We start from the raw sequence: 24,337 nt of genomic DNA, 5'->3' as shown, positions 1-24,337 counted from the left end.
ACATGGTCTATCAAGTGCCTTTAAACTGGACAAGTTAATTATCTGAAGCCACTTCTGTGATAGACGGGCAGAGGGATCCCCTCACAGTTTCAAAGGCTCGGAACATACCTAACAAAACTCACATTCCGGAGCTGTGCAATTTTGAAATTCTAGGGGTCTGAGATAAATAACATTATTATAATACAAACGGGATATAACACAAGCTCCCACAATTGCTCCATCCGTGAAAGATGGAATATATGAATGAACAATTTTCCTCAACAAAGTCAGCTATACAAACGGACAGAACAAACTGTTTGAACACTGAGAAAATGCCAAGACCTTTGTCATGACAGCAGACGGGAGTAGTAGGCCAACCTGGTATAGTCAGAGCCAGGAGCTTCTACAAGACTAATATACATGCACACTAGGGTCTCTTTGACTGACAATGATTTTAGGGAAATAGTTTGTCATCGAACACTGAAATCAAACAGGCAGTTCCTTAGCTGGCCAATCAAACTAGTCAACTACAGAGAATTTCAGCAAACGCTGGGTGGCCTGACTGTATGAGTAGTCCATGAAACCGAAAGAGTGAAGCAGCAGCCCTAGCTCTTGCAGGATGGAGCCATGGATTTGTCCGGGGCCCTGCTTTGAGCTTCCACATTTGCTGACTGACCTTGGTTTTATTTAAAGCCGCAGATCAAGAACACTATCAAGAGCAGGGCATCCCATAAATTCAGAGTTGTCTCAGAGAGAGGTTTGATTTCTTTATAGATGTTAATCAAATGGAAGAAACGTTACATTGTGAACTGGTGTTACTTCTCTATGCACATAACTGGGAATGGTCATTTTTATTCCAGTAAGGTACATAAACGGGGTCGGTTTCTCATGTGAAAACATGTATTTGCCTTACGTGCATCCAGTCTTTGATATAAAACAACCCCAGGAAAATAAAGACACACTGTGCTCCTCTTGATTCAGCTTAAGGAAAATATCGTTATAAATGGTTCTGTCTCTGTTAAAACAATCCCACATTATCCTTCGACAATGAATCGCAGTTTCTACTGCTTCGATAAAAGAAAAGTAAATCTGTGACTGTGGACTCTAACTTCAATAACTCACAACTTCTAATTCATTTCAGCAACGAGCCTCCATTTGATGGTGCTTCCCACCAATCCTAGACTGACAGTCCCAATATCATGTGCTAAAAAGGCAGTTTGTCACTTTGCTATGAATCAAAGACATTTTAGAGTAAACCATATCAAAATGAAACACGAATTTTGGAAAAATGTTACGTTTTTGGTATCCTATGTTGAGTACACTTTACATATGTAAGCGGTATGCACACAAGACATCTCGAAGCAATACTTAGTGCTGAAATTACATTTTGATAAAACATGTTATGTGGGTTAAAACAGACCTTTAAGTATCAAGAAATATAAATCAAAGACAAAATACTTGTAATCCACATCGATTTTAGCCAATTTATTTTATTCCACTATGTAGTGAAATCTAATGTCTGGTTTCTAAGAAAATGCTTCTTTAGAGAAGAACGACCGCTATTTTTGGCTAAACATAATGCATCCAATCAGATAAGCATAGTGCATCCTGTGGCTGGTATAAACATTTTGTCTGGGGTTACTTTCACAACTCGGTCCGAAGCCGGTTACTTTGTGTTTTCTGAGCTCAAGCACCAAAACCAAAGTGGACATCAATAAGCATTTATCTCACCCAAGGTAAAAATAATTAAAAAAGAACACTGATCATTATAGGAGGTCAGAAGAGGTTGCCGTCTTTGGAAACGGCCTAAAGTTATGCTCTTAACATTTCATTTTCCTGATATTCACCCACATCACTTTCTAAAAGAGCCAACTTTCAGTTAACAATACTAGCCCGAAAATTAGCAAAGTGACAGCGCACTTAATCAGAATCTAGTCTTATCTTCCGGACACCTAAGATCGATCCACTGAGTCATAAACAGCACCTTCTGCACATCACATTCTCCCATACATTCAGGGGTGTGGAATTTAATAAAATATCTACTTGTCCACTGGGCAGGTTGCTTCATAAATCTACTTGTCCTGACACAGAATCCAATTGTCCTTTTTGTGCCATGTAATGCGGTGACAAGTTATGGCAGCAATCTCATTATATAAGAGCTCCTAAATACCCTCTCTGATTATGCCAGGTCTCCTTCCATAGTAGAGTTTGAATACCAGCAATTCACTTATGTTGCCACATTTCCGCAGATCTACATATTGGCGCTGAAGGTAATGGTAAACAGTTCCAGGGTTGGAATGCTCTGTGCAAACCTACTAACTTGCATGTTCTATGGGTTTTCACCAACTCTTCTCTAATCTTTTCCAATACTGAAAAAGGTTGGGAATTTACTCCTGACAATGGCAGGCATAAAACTTCTTCCAGGGTTGGGGAAAAAGGGGTTAGAGGGAAAGTGAATTTGCTAACACTCGCATGAGCAAGTCTACACCTGCATATTTGCTCATGCTAAAATGCTGTTAACAAATATTTTCTAGGTGTACTATTTCTTGGACTACTTCTGTAACGTTTTGTGAATTTACAAAAGTTGCATATCTGCACTTAATGCAAGGAGACGAGTGCACTTTTGAGCCTTTATTTAATAATTGGGCCCCTACTTAGGTCTGCTGTTAACCATGACCTTTTGTGTTTATTAACATTCTGTCTCTCTCTGTCTATCGGCTAGCTTCCCTGTGAGTGACAGCATTCTTTTCTTTCACAAGGAGCATAATCAACACAGTGGTTTTTGTTCAGTGCCATATAACTTCTGTGACAATGTGTGCTTTTTGAGGCCAAAACGATTTTTGCTTTTGCCAATGTTTGTTTTAATGATGAGGGCTCAGCAGCACCAATAAGATTTTACAAAAACAATGCCAAAACATTTCACGCATTGACAAAACGATTGCGGACCAATAATTTCCGATCTATCGGCTTTACCAATGCTTGTTTATTTTTATGTTTCCCATAATCTTATTAAAACTGGTTATACTGATTTTCCATTAGGAATATTTTTGGGAACTACTAGCATATATCAACGCATTTGATGCTGCAAAAAAACAGTACCTAAAATGTTAGAGTTTAGCAGAATGATTTTGCATTTTTTGTGAACGTTTTATTTTGAAAGCAAAGAATATTCAATCTTCCTTTCAAGCTTCTGCATATGTTTGCATCTAATCAGAGAGCATTCTGGGAGCAGTATACATAGCCTCATATTGCTAAACATTGACAATGTGTACACATTTTTATACTGGAACCACTGTCAGTAGTACAGTCTGAGCTTACAACATGTACTTAGATCGCTCACCCTAATAATAAAAGCTTTGCAATAAGGCACCATAAATACAAGTTTGAACAGCATTAACACATGGACACAAATATTACCTTAACTGCAGACAATGCCTTTCCCTTATTAATAATGTGGTACTGTAAACTGGCAATCAAAGGGTGTGTGATGTAGGGGGTTAGGCCTACTTGTCCCAAGGACAAATAACACATGAAGACTTGTTGCCCTTGACCCCAAACAATATGTCCCGGGCGTCGGGCTATAGGAATTCCACATCCCAGGTAATACATATCCATTTGATAGCCCAATAAGTCCACACAGCACTAAATGGACTGGACTGTGTAATTAGCAGAGTGGGCCACAGCAAACAAGCTTGTGTGTTTACTGTATTTTCGGTCAACATTATACTATTATTTTAGAAAAAGGCTTGACTTGGGCCTGGTGCATACCTTTATGCTATCTGTGTGGCAGCCCCTATTGTGACTGGGTAACGCAACAAACGTGGTCTCACACTAAATGAGCTATTACCAGCTTCACAACACTTTTATAATTAACAAGCATTGGCATAGCCAATAGGTCTCGCCTTTGGAACTTTATAAGTGTTTAGCCATGCAACTGTTGATGTTGTTGTACCAAGGATATTGAGCTGGATAACTAAACACTTGTAAGATCCCAAAGGCAAGACCTATTGGGTATGCCAATGCTTGTTAATTGGACCCACCCAGCTTGGAAATACTGCTAAAACTGTCCTGTGGCAGAACAGACCTCCTTAAGTATACATTGGATGGACGCCTATCATTGTGCTCTTCTTCGCAATGCGTGTTTGATTCAATAGCACTACAGCAATCCCCAAAATGCAACAGCCATGCAACAGCATGGTCACCTGTTTAAACAAGTACGAGTGGTGCACGCGTGAGAGAGAGGGGCGCGTGAGAGAGAGTGGGAGCAAGAGGCGAGCCTGGGAGTGCTGCGTGCGTGTGCAGTCTGCTCTTTTGCGAAGCACACACTCATGCTTGTGGCGCACCCCTGCTCGCTCCTGCAAGCTGGATGCCACCACAAGCCAGAGTATGTGCTTCAAAAAAGAGCAGAACGACGGCTAAAGGTCCTCCTATGCAGCACATTCGCGCTGCGTAGGAGAGACCTAAAAATGAGGTTGCCACTAATGTCATAATATGGACTAAATAGGTTACTAGTTCCCAAACAGCATTTGTTCTGAAAGGGGAATTAACCATCCATTGAGCTCACTATAGCACTGGCATCCCGTGTATCTCAAATAGATTCCCAAATTACAGTTCAGTACTTAAAACAAAATATATCCTCTTGGTCGTGCACATATGATCTGAGATTGCACTCTTTAGTAGTAAATGTCATCCCTTCTACTCACCTCTACACCTCCTCCAACCAATGACACAAAGACACCACAGAGTATTCCGACTGCAAGTATCTAAGAGCCTAGAATCCTCCAAGCAGTGATCGGACATGACTAGAAGATTATATACGAAAAGAAATGTCCTCAGCTGTACTATGTCAGTAAAATAACGAGCATAATGTCCATAGTTCATTGCAAATGATTATCTTGCATTATTTAGGACCCTTTCTGTACATTTCGGAAAGGTACCATTATCTGTAGAAAGGAATGCTCATTGCTGAAAAAGCTGATTAGTTAAAGGGAAGAGCAAAGGCACACCAGTTGTATCAACTGTACTGCCACAACTGTGTTTAAAAAAACACATACTAAATTCATATGAAAAGGAAATCTAGACAGGATCAGAAAGCATACACAACCTACCTTGTGCATTTTTTCATCAAAGATGGCCGTGGTTGCATATGGCATGATATAATTCTGCAACGATTTAGAGGACAGGACAGTTTTTCCTTCAACAAGTTGCTTTGCAATTTTCCTCAAGGCACGTGCTCTTCTGTGAATCTGAGGGTATAGAAGTTATGAAAACAAACATTCCTTTAGGGAGTTTTTGTTTAAGAAACATTTTAATTCCATGGCAATGGTGTAACTCACACAGTGATAGCCAAAACACATCAAACAGAGCATATAAGTACAGCAACATTCCATTGTCTTCCCAAGAAAATAGTTTTCTTTGTGGTTGCCATTTGTAACTGCACACACAATACCAAAACAATTCTTGTGAGATATGCATTCATGAGCAAAGGTTTTTCCTTTCAAAGTAATTATTGTAGACAAGATTAAAAACTCAGGAAGTGGCAAGATAAGGAATTTCTCCAATAGCAGTTGAACTCTAAAATACAGGCTTACTGTGGTAAGCCATAGTTAATATATCACAGTATAACATCGAGTCAATTTTCAATGGATTCAAACACAAAAACTGGAGACCTTGGTTCTAACGCTGGCTTGCATACGGGACCGAACTTTGTTATCCAATCAAAATCAAAGCACCCCACTGTACTTCTACTCCTCTGTTAGCTAGAACCAAAGTAATAAGATTAGTGGCATGTATTTTAAATTTTAAAAAGAATAAAAACAGGCCATTCTAATTAGCCCGAAACTCCCCTGAAGTGATTCTTCTAGAGGACTAATGCAAGGAAGTTTCCTCATACAATCATCAGTTTTTGCATGGGGAACAGTGTGCGTCACTGCCTCTTGTATTATACGTTTCAAGGTTGAATATTTCTTACTCTTTTTATGATTTTTCTAGGTGAAACTTTTATGAAACTCGTCTTTTTTTTATTTCAGTAGCTTTAGAGGATTGAATATCTTGCCAGAACGTTGAGCAAGCATGGTGGACACTACATTCCGATCGGTAGAGGTGGGAACCTTGCTGAACGTTCTCTAATAAGGACCGCTTTTCTGCATGAAGAAAGCAAGTTGAGACTGCTTGGTTTTCAAGGCGTTCAGGGCAATCCATCATCTAGGGCACAGCACTCAAATATCTGCCTCTGTGTTCAAATTGTGTAATGGTTTATTGGTTAATTAAGTGCGCACATGCGGATTATAGATTTCTGGGTGGTGCACATTCATGGACCTCAAAGTCCTATGCAGATCATACTACAGTAGGCAATGATTGCCATGCCCAGGGTTTTTGAGAGCTCCAAGTAGTGGTCAGTATGGAGTAATAAGAGGATTTTTGAGAGGAAAGAAAGATGCATACTAACCCTTAAACTACTGTAGAACAATAAATGTTATTACAATGTGGGCATATGGGTACATTCCACAGAGGACGGTATTTGAACACAAAGCATGCTTGAAATGCTTTTAAATATGAGACTTGTGGCCCAATTTCAAATATGGCAAGAACACTTCATAGCTGCATTTGCAAATGCCATTGTGCCTGTTCTTTTTGACTTAAAAATGAGTATAGTAAGTACAGATTCCGCTGACCAGTCATAGATGTTAACAAAAAGCATTAGGAGTGATTTACCACTGTAAAGCAAGAATCCTCATTGGCCACATGACCACTTTATTATCTCAGCACTCCTATGCTGTCATTAGATTTTATAACAGTATGCCGAATTCCAAAATCAATGTCAAAGGATGGAAGAACAAGAGGCAAAGTTCTTAGGTTACATGGTAAGGATATTGATTCATAGTTTTCTCATCAAGTCTAATTTCATGTACAAAAATGATACTTACCTTCAACAGTGCTCTACCAAAAGATACTCTAGCTACAGATTGCTCACATTTTGAATTCTCCCAGGTGACTATGTGGATCCGGACAACATTTCTGCAATAGCTCCCATGCAGCAGTTGGTGGTGCCCTTAGATTTCCGGGCAGCCGCACCCTACTACTGTAACTGAGAATGCAGTCCCGTAAATAGGCAACACCCCTGCTTGCTAATGCAATTTTCAAAGGTATCTTCAGCACCCTTAGACAGACGGGGAGTAGGTAATAGGATAGTGTGAAGAGTCTAAAATGGGACTTTGTGACCAATCAGGAGTTCATTGCACAGAACAAGATGGAAAGTGAGTCAGTGAGCAGTCTGCAATTAGAGAGAGTATCAACCAGAAAGAGCGATACTGACGGCTACTAAAAACTCTCTAAATCATAATCCTACCAATGATTTCAATAAGACACTTAGCTCAAAACTCCATTATGCAGTACACATGAGATAGATAATGATTTAAAAAATGATATGTTTGCAGTCACACTCTAGCTGTCCAAAAATGTATTTTGTTCCCAAAGTGCACAAGAATTGCTTTTGGGTCTGTAGTATCTAATGCTGTCAAATACATTGATTAACATTTACAGACAATTGTTGAGAGTCAACCATCATATCTCAAGGACACTACACATCTACTCAACATACTGATGGGCAATTCCAGAGGATACACGCCTAACATTATGTATGCTTTTTCAAATCCTTACATATCGCCATACCACAGTGACGACTCGAAAGCCGTGGAATAGTGCTTGACTCAGTATGAGAATACTTATTATTTACAATTAAAAGTAACATCAATGGGATCTCCAGCAGCCCCATGTTATACCAAAATCGCCATTCCTGAATTTGAACATGGTTACATTTTGCACAATTTCTCTTCAACTCTGAAAAGCCCCAACCCTTCAGAAGTTCAGAAAGAGCCTGAAAACGTGGCTGTCCAACAGATAGCCCATAGCAGAAGAACACCCCCCCCCCCATCGTCTGGAGACACTCACAGGTGAGAAGAAGTGCTTTATAAATCAGTCTTGATTGATTGATTGACTGACTGACAATCCCATTATTATACAAGAGATTTGCTGATATATTCATTATTAGGTTAGGGCACAAAGAACAGCTGATCTGCAACAAGAATTAACTAGAAACAAGAAATCCCAGATCACAGGTAAACTCTGATATATATGGACATTTGTATGGACCAACAGCACCTAAGCACCAGATTATAGTCCAAACCACTGATCACAATCATGTATTGCATTACAATAGCTTCCATCCCCTCACCTATCGCTTAAGAATACTCTTCCAGTGAACCAACTTATGAGAATGAGGGGAATTAACAGTAGAAAAGGGGAGGGTGGAATACAATAGGGAATGACGACGGCTAAGCTATACAAAAAAAGGTACCTTGAAGAAATACTCAAGAGGGCAAAACAAGGAGTTGATTACATCAATAGAGAAACATGACTACACCAAGCAGAAGAAGCAAACGGAACACCATGGTATTTGTGTTTAAATTCTCTATGTCAAGTAACAGGATCAAAAAAATCATTTAAAAACATTGGCCTCTCTTGAAATGCAGTAAAATCCTAAATGAATGACATTTTTTAATTAGGATCTTAAAACAAAGGAGCAACCTTTAGAGAAACAATACAAAATCTTCAGGGCTTGGGCAGTATAAACATGTGTGTCTACTATGGTTGCAGGTGATAAAGAAATGAAGAAGAATCAGAATGCAGAAAAAAAAGAAATGTTTATTACAAAGGAAAATTGTTAGCTGTGTTTCTGTTGCAGTAACCCCCCGACTTTTTGCCAGGCTACTGATGCACTATGACTTCATGTGCCTTGGTCCCTACCAATCAGGTTCCAAGGGACTGTGTTCTTTTCCAAAACTGTACCTTGTACCCTCAATTGGCACCTCTCTGGTCACATGGCAGTCCCTTGTAAAAGGTACTGTTGGAACTAAGGGCACTGTGGACAGGGAAGGCTTCTAAGGGCTGCAGCACTTATTGTGCCACCATCAGCCTTAGAGGCCCTGAACCTTTACACACACACACACACACACACACAGTCATTGCAGGCTGCGTGTTTTGGTGCAAAACAAAGTGAAGAGTCGATATGGCACACATCCTCTGGCATATGTCAGCCACCCCTCTAGCTGGGTACACTATACAAGTGGTGAGGGTTCAGGTGCATTAGCCCTGTACCCCTACAGTGTCCACTTCAATTTCTAGACATTGTAAGTGCAGTAATGCCATTAAGAGTATATGGTGCTAGGAGGTTGTCATTTAGAACTCCACAGCACCATAATGGCTTTACTGAAAACTGGGAAGTTTGGTATCAAACGTTTCAGCACATTAAACCCACACTGATGCCGGTGTAGTATTTAATGAAGAATGCACTTAGAGGGCATCTTATAGATGACCCCTGAAAAACAACCATGCTTTGGTGGGTTCCCTGATTAGTACACACCAGCCTGCCATCACAAGACATGTTACTGGACCCCTGTGGTGGGAGCCTTCGCTCCCTGAGCCCAGAAACAAAACCTTTCCTGGTCGGAGGTGTTCACACCTTCCCCAGGCCAGGAAAAGCCATCTGTGGCAGGGAAGCTTCAAAGGCCTTGAAGCCTTTGTAATGCGACCCCAAGTATCTCCTGCTACCAGCAGCAGGCCCCCTTCCTGTCTCCACTTCTTTTCGGCGGGCAGACAATTGGGAAAAATTAGCCAGCCCAGAAGTTGTGCTCCCTATGCCAACCCCACCCGTCAGGTGGGGAGGTGAGGAAGCCCACTCTTCAGCGCCCGCCATCTTGCAGATAGAAGGCACTCCACAATCAGGATTAGGGATTGTGCTCACTCGCCCACATGGGGTGAGCACCCCAAGGGTGTAGTCACCCTAAGGTTAGTAGCCCATTGGCTACTGATCCAAAGACCCCTAAATCTCCCCCTAAATACAGTATTTAGGGAGCAGCCCTAAACCAAGAAAGCAGATTCCAGCAACTTACGAAGAAGAAGAACTAAAGAAGACACCCAGCAGATAAGACTGTAGAGAACAACTGTCTTGGCCCCAGCCTACCGGCCTGTCTGCAGTATCCAGAGATCGTGCATCAAAAGTCACCTTGTCCTGCAGCCAGTGACCTACAGAACCCTGAGAGGACTGACTGCCTTCAACAAAGACCGGATCTCCTGTGAACAGCAGGTCTGTTCAAAAGAAACTCCCAAGACAGACTGAGCACAACGCACAAGTTACTTACCTTCGGTAACAATATATCTGTAAGAAACAGTAGTTAGTATTAGATTCCTTACCTTAGAATATCCCCAGGCGTCAGACTGGATCCGGAAATTTTTGCGCAGCAGTACCCCTGCGCGTCGGTAGGCGTTGTCTGCGGCTCCGCGTCCGTCGTCGGCGCCGGGATGAGGTCGCTGGAGTACTTAGACGCCACCCTCGCACACTGACGTCAGTCCTTTTACACAGCTTTTCCGCGCCAGAAACGCAGAGCCATGATAAAAACCAACACTGGTGCCATGAAACAAGGGCCCTCAAAGGGATGACCTTAACCCTAGATATCGGTTCGCAGAACGGGGAGGATGGGTGGGGCGGTAAGGAATCTAAAACTAACTACTGTTTCTTACAAATATATCGTTACCGAAGGTAAGTAACTTGTGCATCTGAAAGAAACAGGTTAGTATTAGATTTCTTACCTTAGAATAGATACCCCAGCAATACCAACCCCAGTGGTGGGTCTGCGAACCAATGATCAAACCAGAAAGTCCTGGAGAACGGAACTTGGCTGTCCAGGCAGTAGTGTCTTGCGAACGTGTGCAGTGAGGCCCACGTAGCTGCCTGACAGATGTCCTGCAAGGGGACTCCCCGACCCATGGCAGTAGTAGCCGCCGTGGCCGAGTGGAATGGGCACATAGCCCCACAGGAGGCTCCTTTTTAGCCAGTGAATAACAAGCCTTGATGCACAAGACGACCCATCGGGAAATGGTCCGTTTGTGCACCGCCCGTCCCTTCTTAGTGCCCACGTAACCAACAAAGAGTTGGTCATCCACCCGGAACTGGCGTGTGCGATCCAGATAGTATGAGAGCGCACGTTTTGGGTCCAAACGGTGGAGCCTCTCTTCCTCTTTCGAGGGATGCAGAGGCGGAAAGAAGGTGGGCAAGGTGATGGACTGCCCGATGTGGAAGGCTGTGACTACCTTGGGCAGGAAAGAGGGTAGAGTCCGCAACACAACTGTGTCCGGATGGACAGAAAGGAAAGGAGATGGTGAAGAAAGGGCCTGCAGCTCACTCACTCTCCTGGCAGAGGTGATGGCAACGAGGAATGCAGTCTTAAGGGTAAGAAGACGAAGAGGACAGTTAGGAAGTGGCTCGAAGGGAGCGCACATCAGATAAGTCAGAACAAGGTTCAAGTCCCACTGAGGCATCACGAAAGGAACAGGGGGGGGAACATATGAGTGATGCCCTTCAAGAACCTATTTACAACTCGGGACTTGAACAAAGAGGGCTGATCAGGGAGCCTTAAGGCGGAGGAAATGTCAGAGAGGTAGCCCTTGATAGCGCCCAGAGCAGAGCCCTGCTGGGCCAGAGAAAGAAGAAAGAGGAGAACCTCAGAAGGAGGAGCAGCGAGTGGATCCACAGCCTTTGCTGTGCACCATGCCACAAATTTGTTCCACCTGCAGGCGTATACCGATTTTATGGAGGGACGCCTGGCTGCCAGAATAACATCACAGACTTCAGGAGGCAAGTCAAATGGCCTCAACTGTTGCCGCTCAATCTCCACGCATGGAGGTGGAGGCTGGACAGGTTTGGGTGAAGGACAGTCCCCTGCTGCTGCGACAGAAGGTCCTCCTGAAGAGGCAGACAAATCGGGGGATTGACTGACATGCTGAGTAGCTCAGGATATCAGTATCTTCGTGCCCAGTCCGGAGCCACAAGGATGACTTGGGCCCGGCAATGCCTAATCTTCTTCAGCACTGTGGGCAGTAGTGATATAGGCAGAAAGGCGTACAACAGACCGCAACTTCACTCGCGGCCAAAAGTGTCTCCGAGCGAGTGCCGCCTTGGAAATTCCAACGAGCAGAACTGATGACATTGCGCGTTCTCTTCTGTGGCGAACAGGTCTAACCAAGGCTCTCCCCACTGCTGAAATGCCCCTTGCGCCACGTCCGAGTTCAGACGTCATTCGTGATCCATCATGCACCGACGGCTGAGTTCGTCTGCCCTGGCGTTCAGGGAACCTGCCAGGTGTTGAACCACCAGGGTGACGCCCTGATGTTCCAGCCACTGCCAGAGGCGCAGAGCATCCTGGCATAGGGTCCACGATTCCACCCCGCCCTGTTTGTTGGAGTACCACATGGCAGTGGTGTTGTCTGTGAACACCTGCACTACACTCCCCCGGACAGAGGGGAGGAATGCCTTCAGTGCAAGCCGGATCGCCCGCAGCTCCAGAAGGTTGATGTGGAGCCGGGACTCCGCCTGAGACCAGAGGTCTCTGATCTCCGCCTCTCCCATGTGGGCCCCCCCAGCCCTGGAGGGATGCGTCCGTCACAACTACGTGCTCCATTTGGGGTAGGGAGAGGGATCTGCAGCTGACCCAATCGCGGTCCGCGAGCCACCACTGCAACTGTCTTGCAGTGCCTTCTGAGATCAAGACATGGTCGGACAAGTTGCCCTGATGCTGGGCCCACTGAAACTTCAGGTTCCACTGCAGAGCCCGCATCCACCACCTGGCGTGATGCACCAGAAGGATGCAGGAGGCCATCAGCCCCAGAAGCCGCAGCGTCAACCTGACGGCGACTCGGAATAACGGCTGAAAGAGCGGAATCAGAACCTGAATATCCCAAACTTGCTGTTCGAGAGGATAAACCCGAAACTGAGTCTAGAACCGCTCCGATGAAGAGGAGCTACTGAGAGGGACACAGGCGCGACTTCGGCACATTGATGGAGCACCCCAGCAGGTGCAGGTCGGCGGCCGTAGTCTGGAGGTGGCTGACGACTGTCTGGGGCAAGCCCGCCTTCAACAACCAGTCGTCGAGGTAGGGGAAGACTGAAACCCCTAACCTGCGCAGATGAGCTGCGACCCCTGCCATCCCTTTCGTGAACACCTGGTAAGGCCGAAGGGCGGCACGGTAAACTGAAATTGCTTGCGCCTACCGTGAACCGTAGGTAGCGCCGGCAGGACAGGAATGTGGAAATAGGCGTCCTGCAAGTCCAACACTACCATCCAGTCTCCCGGGTCTAGGGCAGCTAAGATCTGAGCCAAAGTCAGCATCTTGAACTTCTCCTTTCAGAGGAAGCTGTTGACGTTCCGCAGGTCCAAGATAGGGCGTAGGCCCCCTTTGCCCTTCTTGGGAACCAGAAAGTAGTGGGAATAACAACCACACCCTACTTCTGGCCCAGGAACGTGCTCAATGGCCGCCTTGGCCAAGAGGGCCGTAACTTCCTCTTCCAGAAGTTGCAAGTGATCCCCCGACACGCAGTGGTACTGCGGTGGCATGGCTGGAGGGGTCGCCTCGAAGGGGAGGGAGTAGCCCCTTCGGACAATTTGCAGCACCCACCTGTCCGATGTGATGGAGCGCCAGTGGAGGAGGTGATGGCGAACCCTGCCCCCCACTGGCGTCAAATGGGCCTGAAAGCTCGGACTGGAAAGGCTTTAAGGCGGATGCTGCGGGGGTAGATGTGGACTGACCGCGCTGTTGTCACCTGTTACCGCCGCGACAGTAACCACGCCGCTGTTAGTCTGCGGCCCGTGGCTGGCAGGACGTGTGGGCCGCCACTTCCGTGGCCACAAAAGGAGTGCTGGGAAGAAGATTGCTGGCGCGGGGCAGACAGCCCTGGAGTCCATAAAGCTTTCCAGTGCACTATCTGCCTTGCCACCGAAGAGGTGGCTGCCATCGAACGGCATGTCCATAAGGGTGTTCTGAACATCGGCCGAGAAGTTGGCGGACCTCAGCTGGGTGTGGCGGCGAACCACCACAGACGTGGAAATCGCTCTTCCCAGCGAGTCCGTGGTATCCAGCCCACATTGTATGTAATACCGCGCTGCGTCTTGTCCCTCCGCGAGGGCTTGAGCGAGCTTTACCCAGGCTCCCTCCGGGCACTCAGGCAGCAGAGCCGCAACCGTATCCCACAGGGAGTGGGTGTAACGGCCCAAGAGGCACGCGGTGTTGACCGACCGCAACCCCAAACTAAAGGGAGGAGAACATCTTCTTTCCGAATTGCTCATATCTCTTGGATTCCCGATCTGGTGGTGCAGGCGGGAATGCGGATAGGGAAGTTGAGGCCTGGATAACCAGGCTCTCGGAGTGGGCTGGGTGGGTGGACAGGAAGTCACAAAAAAAGGTTTCTGTTTACAGATACCTGAGAGCCTTGCTAGAGGAAGGACAGCCACTACTCAATGGGGTTGGCTGTTGGGATAGTGTCTAGTGTATAACAAAGGAAAAATTTTTCCTTTTTTAGGTGTCCCCTCACTCACCGGGGTTGCCCCACGGTGACATGCTTCATCATTGGGGCCATCCCAGTCCTCTACAGGCTGGGGCGTGCTACGACTTGCGGAGTTACGTAGGAGCACTTAAATGGACTATGTGTGGTGCATGTGTATTTGTGGGGAGTGGGGAGTGGACTATGTGATGAGTTAAAAAATACCTGCCCAGTAGGTTACTAATAAACTTTATTCTGGCCTCTAGGTGGTAGTATTAAAAACGGGGTAGGGAGATAGGCTATCCTAAACTTAATGTGTCCAGATGTACCTATCAACTCCTAAGTCGACATGTTTCGTGCATACCCCAAGCACTTCTTCGGGACTACACAGGGACCAGCCCTGTGTTCGCCACTCCTTACTCTGTCACTGAGATATTTACAAAAAAGGGTTTAAACTGCAGCAAACTCTGTTAAGTGCATGCATTTATACCTACGTATTTTGTTCCAAAAACACGTGGTTCTTTTTTGTGAGACCTAACTGGGCCCCATGGAGTCGGAGGGGTATCGGTATCCTCGCAACTTTGTGCTCTGGTTACCTCCTGTATTCAGGCACCTACTCTTTCTCCCTCCGGTCCGGATGGGTGGACAGGAAACTAGGGTCGCCCGGAGCAGGGCGGCGGCGCCTAACGACGTTCGTATCTACAGGGGGACCGGTAGCGGGCCTGGACCAAGTGCCCAACAGGACGCCCATGAGGCCCTCATTAAACGGCAGTAGAGGCTCTGCTGAGCTTACCTGCGGTTTAAGGACCTCTGTGAGGATGTTAGACCTCGGCGCTGCGACGGGGAGCTCAAGAGCCAAGGCCTTGGCCGCCCTCATCAGCACCACACTATAAGCAGCCCACTTTTCCGTAGCCACGGTAGGAGGGGAGACAAAACCAGTGTCTGGGGAGGTATCCAGGCCACTGGCTTTCCCTAGTTTCTGCGTCCAGTCCTAAAATGACGTGGCCCTGAGGCGCCGCGGAACCCTACGGAGGGGTGAGCGACCTCATGGCCATGAGGAAGGCATCAATCTCCTCTGGCATCGCGTTATGCCCAGGGTCCGGCGGGTTTGGAGCAGGCAGCGACGCCTGCGGAGGTGCCACCCGAACCCCCGGCCTCATTGCGCGAGCGTCAGGGTGGGGGAGGGGAAGTCAGAAGAGCAATGTCGCCTCTTTGACTTCTTGTGCCTCTTACCTGAGGACTTGGAGCCCAACGAGTCGTGTCAACTCGCCGAGCTGCGATGACTCTGGCCCCGCGACTGGTCCCTCGACCTCCTTCCGGACCGGGACCTCGAACGGCGCGGCCGACTGCCGGAGCCTTCGACGTCAAGACCTGGCAGTCGAGGCACGACTTGTCATCATGGTCGGGCACAACGCAATACAGTCAGGGGTGATGGGGGTCGGTAAACTACACCAGTCGGCTACAGTCAGCACAGGGATTGAACCCGGGCATCCTTACCGGCACCGATGGAGTCGTTCGACTCTAAACGTATCCAAAAAGGATCGAAAAAGCTTAGTCAAAAAGTGACTAAAGGGTACCACTTTCTCCGGACCTGCGTTTGTTGGCGCAAAAAAAAGAAGAACTGACGTCAGCGCGCAAGGGCGGCATCTAAGTACTCCAGCGACGTCATCCCGGCGCCAACAACGCCGACAGAAGCGGAGCCGCAGAAAACGCCTACCTACGCACAGGGGCACTGCTACGCAAAAATTTCCGGATCCAGACTGACGCCTGGGGATATTCAAAGGTAAGGAATCTAATACTAACCTGTTTCTTTCAAATGTCTGGAACTACCACTGCACCTGTAGCCTTAGTTCGAGTGGCCCACCGGTCCCAGCGAGGCCCCCCAGTGACCGTCCAACATGGGTTGCCCTCTCCAGGACTCCCTGACATCGCCTGCCGTCTCTGCAGGGAGGCCTCACCCAACCAGAAGTGGGCCGGTAAGGTGTAATCCGAACTTAAAAGACACCCCTGCATCGAGGCGCCCTGCACCCTCGAGAAAAGAACCAGAGGTGCACTTACGTCCCCAAGCCCTCCAACTTACCTGCTCTGTGTGTTACTAGCTTTGCTAGTTATTCACTCACAGAGTTGCCTTTAATTCGTTTGGCTGCATTCCTACCTCCTGAGCTTTTGCTCAAATGGTGGCTTCTCTGTTTCAGTTGGCACTAGGCTCTGGGCTCAGGCCTGCCACTGTTGTCACATGTCCTAGGCAGTACACAGGCCTCCTGCTGCGTCTCCGGTTCTTGGGCGGACAGTCTCCTGACTGCCCTGTTTCTTGAGGCTTCCACTGTGGTGTGTATTCAGGCGGTGTGCTCTACCGTTGTCATGTTTTGACCCTTGGTATTTCGTTCCTCTTGGGTTATAGAGACCGATGCCTGGATCCTTCTCTGAAGGTCTCGCTGCATTGTTTCTTACATTGGCACAGAACTTTCTAGTTCTGTTTTCCTTTTGTCTATGTCTGGGTGAGAGGTCCCTTGTCGGATTGGTGTCTTTACCATCCCTTGTTCATGCTACTTAAGGTGGGTCATGGGTCTGATGCCTGTTGTCCTGGCATTGCGGTTTCCACCATTTTTTCATTAGCCTCTTGACAAATATGTTCTCCTGGAACTTGGTGGTTGTTTCGCAGACCATCCTCATATGGGGTATGGCATCTATTTTAAGTTAAGGTATCTGCGGCTAGATGTCTATCAGATGGAAGAGTTACTTCCCTTCTGTAACAATATATCTGTTAGAGATGCAGTCTAGCTGCAGATTCCTTAACGCCCGCCCATCCTCCCCACTCTGCGAAGACCTTTTCATACGGTGTCTTTCCACTTAGCCTCCCTCTTTCTGGTGGCCTTGGTCTTCCGGGGGTGTGCTCTCGCACCTCACTTTGGGGTAGGGTGCGTTGTTCTACGTGGGGCCCTTCGGACTCCCTTCTGTCCTAGTATTTGGTCGGTGGCATGCTTCTAGCACCTTCCTTTGGCAGCTTTCGAGCCCTTTTAGCTCTCCACTCCGTCCACGTTTGAAGTTGGTTCAGGTCTATACTTTTTACTACCTTCTCATGATTTTCCTCCTGTGCTACTCACGCGTGGAGTTATTCTGTTTTTAATACCCTCCCACCGCCCACACCTATGCCTTCCCCTTCCTCTGGCAGTCGGTTGGGTTGGGTTCTCTTGATGCTACAGTTCTTGAATCTCTGGAGTGTGTGTGTGGTGAACTTTCTAGTGGTCCTTCACTTCTAGTCCCTTGTCTTGCGACACATTGCATATTGTGGTTCTTTTAATTTCCCTTCTGTGGTGACAAACTGTGCCTCGCTTGTCATATCTTTTGTGCCGCTGTTGTTGCCCTCTTGAGGTGGGGCATGGCTTGGCAATCTGTTGGGCTCTTGCTCGCAGCAAGTACTGTGAGCTCCCTTCAGCCCCTCCAGAGACTGGGTGCGTTTTCAGAGGTTTTATTCTTTTTTTAAACGCATACTGTTACTGTGCTATCGCAGTTTTTTGCACGGCTCCACATTGTGGCACAAAAAAATGTCATGTAGAAAGCTGACGTCAGCACCCCGGGAGGTGTTTATATGACTCCACTGACGTCACTTCGTGGACGACGTCAGGACGAAGCCGGACCGTGCCGCTTCCTGGTGTGCAGAGGTATTGCTGGGGAAAAAGGATTTTCTGGATCCAGTCTGAAGCCTGGGGAGATATTCTAAGTAATGGAATCTGTGGCTAGACTGTGTCTCTACCAGATATATCGTTACCGAAGGTAAGTAACTCTTCCGTTAAATCCATCAGGGCCCGGCGCCTTCCCAAGTTTGAGTGCCTTTATCGAGCTTTCGATTTCTGAAGCAGTAATTGGGTTGTTCATTTCAGTTTTTTCGTGTTCTGGGTACGCAGGTAGTGTGCATTTGCTTAGGTAGTCCTGTGTATCTGATAGAGACATCTAGCCGCAGATTTCTTAACTTAGAATATCCCCAGGAGTCAGACTGGATCTGGAATTTTTCTGCAGCAGCAAGGACATATAAGTCCCTCCCGGCGCGCTGATATCAGTTTCCTTCTTTTCCGCGTGCAACGAGGATCCGGAGTGAGCGGTTCCTCTGGCCTGTTTTACCGCCTCATTTTTCGACGCTTTGCATCAGGAACAGTATGCGATGCCTTCGGGCTTTAGAACTTTTAATTCCTGTTCGCGGCAGATGTTCGCGACGGACCCGCATCTTATTTGTATGTGGTGTCTGTGCGAGCACTAGGACTCCACGGACTGGGAAGCCTGCCAACACCTAAAGCTGAAGTCTCGGTCTGAGCTCCGTATGGAGCTTCTCTCGGCACGGCTGTCCCAGTCGGAGTCATCTCCCCCTCCGGCCTCTTCATCGCCGGCAGGTTCCTCTACTGTCCAGTTCTGTCGTTGATAGCCCTCTCGGGTCCGAGGCTGTCGTTTGCCACTTGGTAAGTCGAGGCGTTTATTGCTTAGGTCTTCGACCTCCCCTTCTTCTGTTGTCAGGGGCACTGGTTCCCGGAACTTTCCGGACGTGCGCTCCCGACAGTCACCCCCCCTCTATCCGCCCTATCTGGGAGTGGGGGCAACTTGGGCCCAGATGGAGGCATATACCGCAGCTCTGCAGGCCTCCCTTGGGACATCTCCCATTCCTGGGGCGTCCTTGGGCCTCCGTTTCTTGTGGGATCTCCGACAGACTCGCCTGAGGGTTCAACACCGGCGCCAATTTAGCCTTCGCCCCCCAGGAATGTCGGAGATGCGGTAGTGTAAGGGCGCGGCCCGGTTGGTGTCCCCCCTCTACGGTCCACATGGAGTCGTTAGGGCGTGACCCAGCTGGGTCCCCCTCAACGACCCACTGCGCCTCTGCTGCGCTGCATAGCCCCGCTGGGCTCCCTGTGGTATCGCAGGTGGTTGCCGGTGCTCATAGCCCTGCCTTGAGCACACGCCGGGCAGGCGGCCACCTTAGCTTCTTTCTCCAGAATCGGAGCCTTTCATGGATGAGGCGGAGTCGGCGCCGGGGTGGTGCCGAAAGCTTACCTCGCCTTTTCCTTCTTTGAAAGGGGAGCTTGTCAAAGTTTCAGCGCCAGACGGCGCCGTCTCGACGCTGGATGCAGCGGAGTCGGCGACTGACGAGGCACGATTGGCTCTGGCACACGTCGTTTTGGCGCCATGTCGACTCCAGGTTGTGGACTCTTCTCTAGAGGCCTCTGGAGAGAGTTTGGCGCCGCCCTCACGCCCAGCGTCACCGGAGGTATTGTTGCCCGTGCCCCCCTTGGAATTTATGGAGTCTCTTTAGGAGCTCCCCGATCCGGCAGGCTCTTCGCCTCCCCAGGAGCCCCATCAGGATCCTCATTCTTCAATGGGGCTCCCTTCCATGGGGAATTGATAGCACCCTCAGTGTCTTGGGGGGGTCAGATTACAACCCTCCCCCACTGATGAGCTATTGTCCCCCTCCGCGGAGGGCTACCGAGGCTGGTGCTGCTTTTTTGAGAGTAGTCTCATTGGCCACTCGCATTTTAAACATGCAACCCCCTTCTGCCCCCTTGTCTGTGGACCCCTTGCTTGAGGTCCTTCACCATGGGTCCTGAAATGTTGAGCCAATTCTGACCTTTGAGACTTCCCTTTATGATGCCCTTTGGGGTACCTGGGTCCGGCCTGCTTCAGGTGACCCGGTGGCTCGTTCAGTTTTGCACCGCCACCGTCCATCTCCACATGATCCTTTGTCTTTGTGTGCACCCTGATGCACAGGGGTTTGTGTTGCAGACTGCCTTTCCTTCCCTGCCCCTCTAATGCTTCCTTCTTCTCAGGAGTCAAGATGGCTTGAGTCATGGGGTAGAACCATCTTTGCATCCACTAGTGCAGCCCTACGGTCCTTAAATACAGTGTGTGTTTTGGCTCGGGCTACCTCTGGGACTCTTCAGAGTCTTTGATTTTTGCCAACCCTGAAGGTGCTCACGTTGATCTCATTCACCTCCTCCGGGTAGGCCGCATACTTGCCGAATTCACAATCTGCTCAGCCTTAGATACTGCGGATTCTTTGGGCCGAGCTATGGCGGGTTCTGTTGCCTTAAGGCGTCACGCTTGGTTGCGAGATAGTGTCTTTCCTGAAAATATCCAGGAGCGACTGGTTGACTTCCCCTTTGATGGGGTTTTGCTGTATGATGCTCACACCGAATCTGCAGTTCACCGGCTCCTTGTGGGCTTTCGTCCTCCCACTTAGGTCTTCTTCAGTCTGTCTTCCATGGTGGTACTTTTTCATTTTGCATCCTTTAGATGCGCTCTGTGTTTAACATGGGCAGTGAGCCTTAAGTCTTCTTTTTTCGGTGGTCAAGGGTGAGTACCCTTTTATTGGCATCCCTTGGTTGCGTTTTGCTTTGAGGTACCTGTTGGCCTGCTGTGGCTGTGTTCCACAGGTTGCTGTGTCTTCTGACTGTGGTATTGAGCAGGTGGCTCAGCTCGGTAATGTCATACGGCTCGAAACTCATGTTCACAGGTTTGGTTTGTTACTGCGCTCTTTTGGCTTGGCTTATTGCCCTAAGAGGTTTTCCCCATTGTTTGGGGTATGCATACTCCATGTGGGGTACTTGTATGATATTATATAGCTTTTCTTATCTCACCTGGGCCTAGAGATCCTGTGGGCTCCATGCATCGCTTGGTGGTCTGTTGTGCGGTGTTCTGTGTTTTTCCCTGGTGCCATCTTATTACGACATGGTCATCCACCTCCTTGGGAGGTTTCATGGTCTCCTTTTCAAAAACGGCTCCTACCTGCCTTACTGTACTCGGAATGATCCGGTATGGACATGTTCATGCTCCTGGCTAGTTTTGTCTCTACATAATTATATGTTTATACATTTATATATTCATGCCAGGTGCCTTGGTATTCCTCTTCCTACGTCACCACCTCTTTTCGAGGCTGCGAGGTCTGTACCAATATCTCCATGTGTTGGAGAGCTTTTCTGAGTTGTTGCAAGTTGCCCATAAGTTCCTCCTTGCTTCCGCTTACTGGGGTGATTTCCCAATTAGACATATGTTCCCTTTTTGGTGTGTGACGCTGTGCGTGTCTTTTCTGGAGTGTTGGTCTCGGATTCTGAGACTCTTCCCACCATTCGTTAACTTGGTGTTTTTGGCCACTTCTTTCCGATATGCCTTTTTTCCAAATTATCACCTACTACTGTTAAAGCTACGCCTGCGGGACAGCTCTTCTGATGGCAGTGGTCCTTGACTACTGCCCGCAAGTCTATAATGTGGGTTGTTTCTCAACTTTGGCTTCATACTGCCCGGTCGGCCATTCTTATGCTTTTTGTGTAAACCACTTTAAGGTCTCTATGGCCGTTTGCCCGCTGCATATTTCTACCTGCTTCAGCGGGTTTAGAATTGATGCGAAATTTCCCTAATTACCCTTTTTGGGATTGGGTGTGCACTTGGCGTGTTTCTTGTCCCGCCGGCTATTCCCAACGCATTGCTCAGGTTTTAGCTCTTGCCTTTGGGCTCTTAACAATGGCTCCTTCGGCTTCCTTCTATAGGTTAGTCTGTTAGGCTCTGATTGCATCTCTTCAAGTTCCTTTCGAGCTTGGGTCAGTGTACTCATCGTGCGCAACCCAACCTGCAATTTGCACCCGGAATTGGAATGTGAACTTGAATGCAAATTGTATTTGTGACCTAATTAAGATTAACCGTGGTAATGTGGAATGAGTTATTAATGTTTTAAAGGACAATACATACAACTAACATTAGGCCTGTATAACATTTTGACTGTAGGTTACACACAGCACTGTTACCTCATAAGGTTTACGGCAATTGGAAATCTAAAGTGCTTTCACGTAACTATTACATTTAAAATCTCTGTACAATGTATTTAGGTTTGCTAATTTGGAATAGGAAAATCTTAACCCTGTACACTTTTCTGATCTCTTTTCATGCAACTTTACATTAAAGGGTTTTAAATACTGTGAGTAATTGAGAATAGCCTGTTCTCAATTCTCACAGATGTGTATCTAGCAAGGAGTGAAACTTTTTTAGTAGATGGATAATGGTGGATAAGAATGTATGTGTCAGGGTCCATGTGGCAAAAGAAGACGCACATAGTTTGACATCTCAACTGGTTGTATAAAGACATTCCAAAAACAATAAGTGTTTTAGACAACTGAGCCAACTGTTTAGTGCTTCAGGTCCTTGACAGATTGGAATCAGTTAATGTTTGTGTTACCAACTGCAGCTACACACACAAGTGAAAATAACACAGAATATTTATTAAGAAGTAGGTGGTGAAAGACAGCTTTTCGCTTCACCTTAGTCATCAGGCCTGCAATTTGCTAAACTGGTGCCAAACAATCTTACACTGAATCTAGTTTCTGGAAAATGTGATTTTTTTAACCTCATAGATGCTATTAAACATTCCTCCCCAGTGCTGCGCTGTCCATTGGAACTAGTGATGAATGGACGTCCAATGGTCGTGCGCAGCACTGGGGAGGTAGTGCTGCCGTCGGCCAATGCACCGAGGCAGCACTTAAGGGGTTAAACAAGTATTCATACCTGAATATGCTTCATATTCTCAAAGAAGTCCATCTCTGGATCATTGTAGTCAGTGAGCTGCACCAAATCCTCAAACTCTGGGTGATTTGGGAAGGTACGAATCAAGCAGGACAGTAATGTTGTGTAATCTTGTTGGATGTTCTGCAAAAATGATGTCAAGAGTAATATGTATAATTATATGTACATATATATTTCAGTATGAAACTGGTCAAAACTAGATCCTGAGGCTGAACAAAACAATTTAATAAACAGTGAGATGGAATGAAAACACATAATGAGTAGATATGCACATTACTAACACCGTTCCATGGTTTAGAAACCACTACAGGACAATAAAGCAGTAAGTTTGCAAGGGACTACCTTGCTAATTAAAGGTAAACAAAGGAGTGGGGAGAGGATGTTGTGGCCTAAAAGTTAGAGCGGTCGACCTCAAAGCTGGGGAACCGTGTTCGAGTCTTGACTGGGACGCTCAACATCCTGTGATGCTGGACAAATCACTTAACCTCCCTGTGTCTAACAAAAAATTAATGTGTCCTCCTGTAAAGCAACTGGTGCTCATGTAAAGCACTCTGATACTTTCGAGTCTAGTGCGTGCTACATAAACCCCCCCCCCCACCAGAAAAAGGAGTATCTGATTGGCTTCTAAGGCACTAGCAGCTCATTTTGTACATACTTACCTCAGCCTTGCTCTTCAGCCCTCTACGGATACTCTCCAGAAGAGTTTGTTGAATAATTTCACGATACTCCTCCTCATTATAACCTAGTTTGGCTAGCTGGCCAATGATGCTCATCAAACAAAGGCTGGCATTATCGCTTAAAGTCATCTCACCAAGCTGAAAAAAAAATATAGGGAATTGGTACTTTCACAACCTGTTCGCTCACAAATAGATAATAGCACACAAAGCAAATAGCACACAAAGCATTACCCAGTCATGTCTCCATACGTTCAAAGGGGACTAAATTTACCTGTAATTGCATTACTTCAACAATACATCACAGTTTCCCAAATGTTTTTATTTGGATTTTATACAAATATAGCACTCACAGGGTCTCTTTCGCCCAAGAACATGCGGTTTGGTAGTTGTGGACCACTGATTCCAATTACGTACAAAACAATAAAATAATTGGTTGCACATTTATGATATTCAAGTTAGCATTTACAGAGAGATTCAACCATTTAAAACAATTCAAATGTACCAAGACACTGCTTTAAAGTGAGCCGTCAAAGCTTGCTTGATGTATTAGTTAAGCAAGGTATCCTATCTTTTTACCCACTATTGAGAAACAAACCACATCACTTGGCTGTCTTCTCCTTATTTTATGAGATGTGGAGAAACCAGAGCCTGGGTTGATATTAAACACAGTATGCTCTAGCTATAGATCTTACTCAAGCTGAATTTTGTGAAATAATGTATAAAATGGACTGCTATCACATTTCTCTCCCTATAAAGGACT

At 46.9% G+C, this 24,337-nt stretch overlaps 1 protein-coding gene across 1 annotated transcript in view; it reads right to left on the bottom strand.

The window, feature by feature from the left end:
* Window positions 1-24,337, bottom strand: part of UTP20 (UTP20 small subunit processome component) — a 1,022,377-nt gene that overhangs the window by 404,424 nt on the left and 593,616 nt on the right. Inside the window, exons 36-38 of the mRNA XM_086919130.1 lie at window positions 23,560-23,715; window positions 22,883-23,023; window positions 5,088-5,225 (exon numbers count right to left, since the gene is read on the bottom strand). Of these exons, the coding sequence (XP_086775256.1) occupies window positions 5,088-5,225; window positions 22,883-23,023; window positions 23,560-23,715 (435 nt within the window). The remainder of the gene's footprint in view (window positions 1-5,087; window positions 5,226-22,882; window positions 23,024-23,559; window positions 23,716-24,337) is intronic.

Source organism: Lissotriton vulgaris, chromosome 1_1 (genome assembly GCF_964263255.1).
Source record: "Lissotriton vulgaris chromosome 1_1, aLisVul1.2, whole genome shotgun sequence".
NCBI lineage: Eukaryota > Metazoa > Chordata > Amphibia > Caudata > Salamandridae > Lissotriton > Lissotriton vulgaris.
The sequence above is the reverse complement of the archived record's forward strand: the minus strand, read 5'-3'. Positions and strand labels throughout refer to the sequence as shown.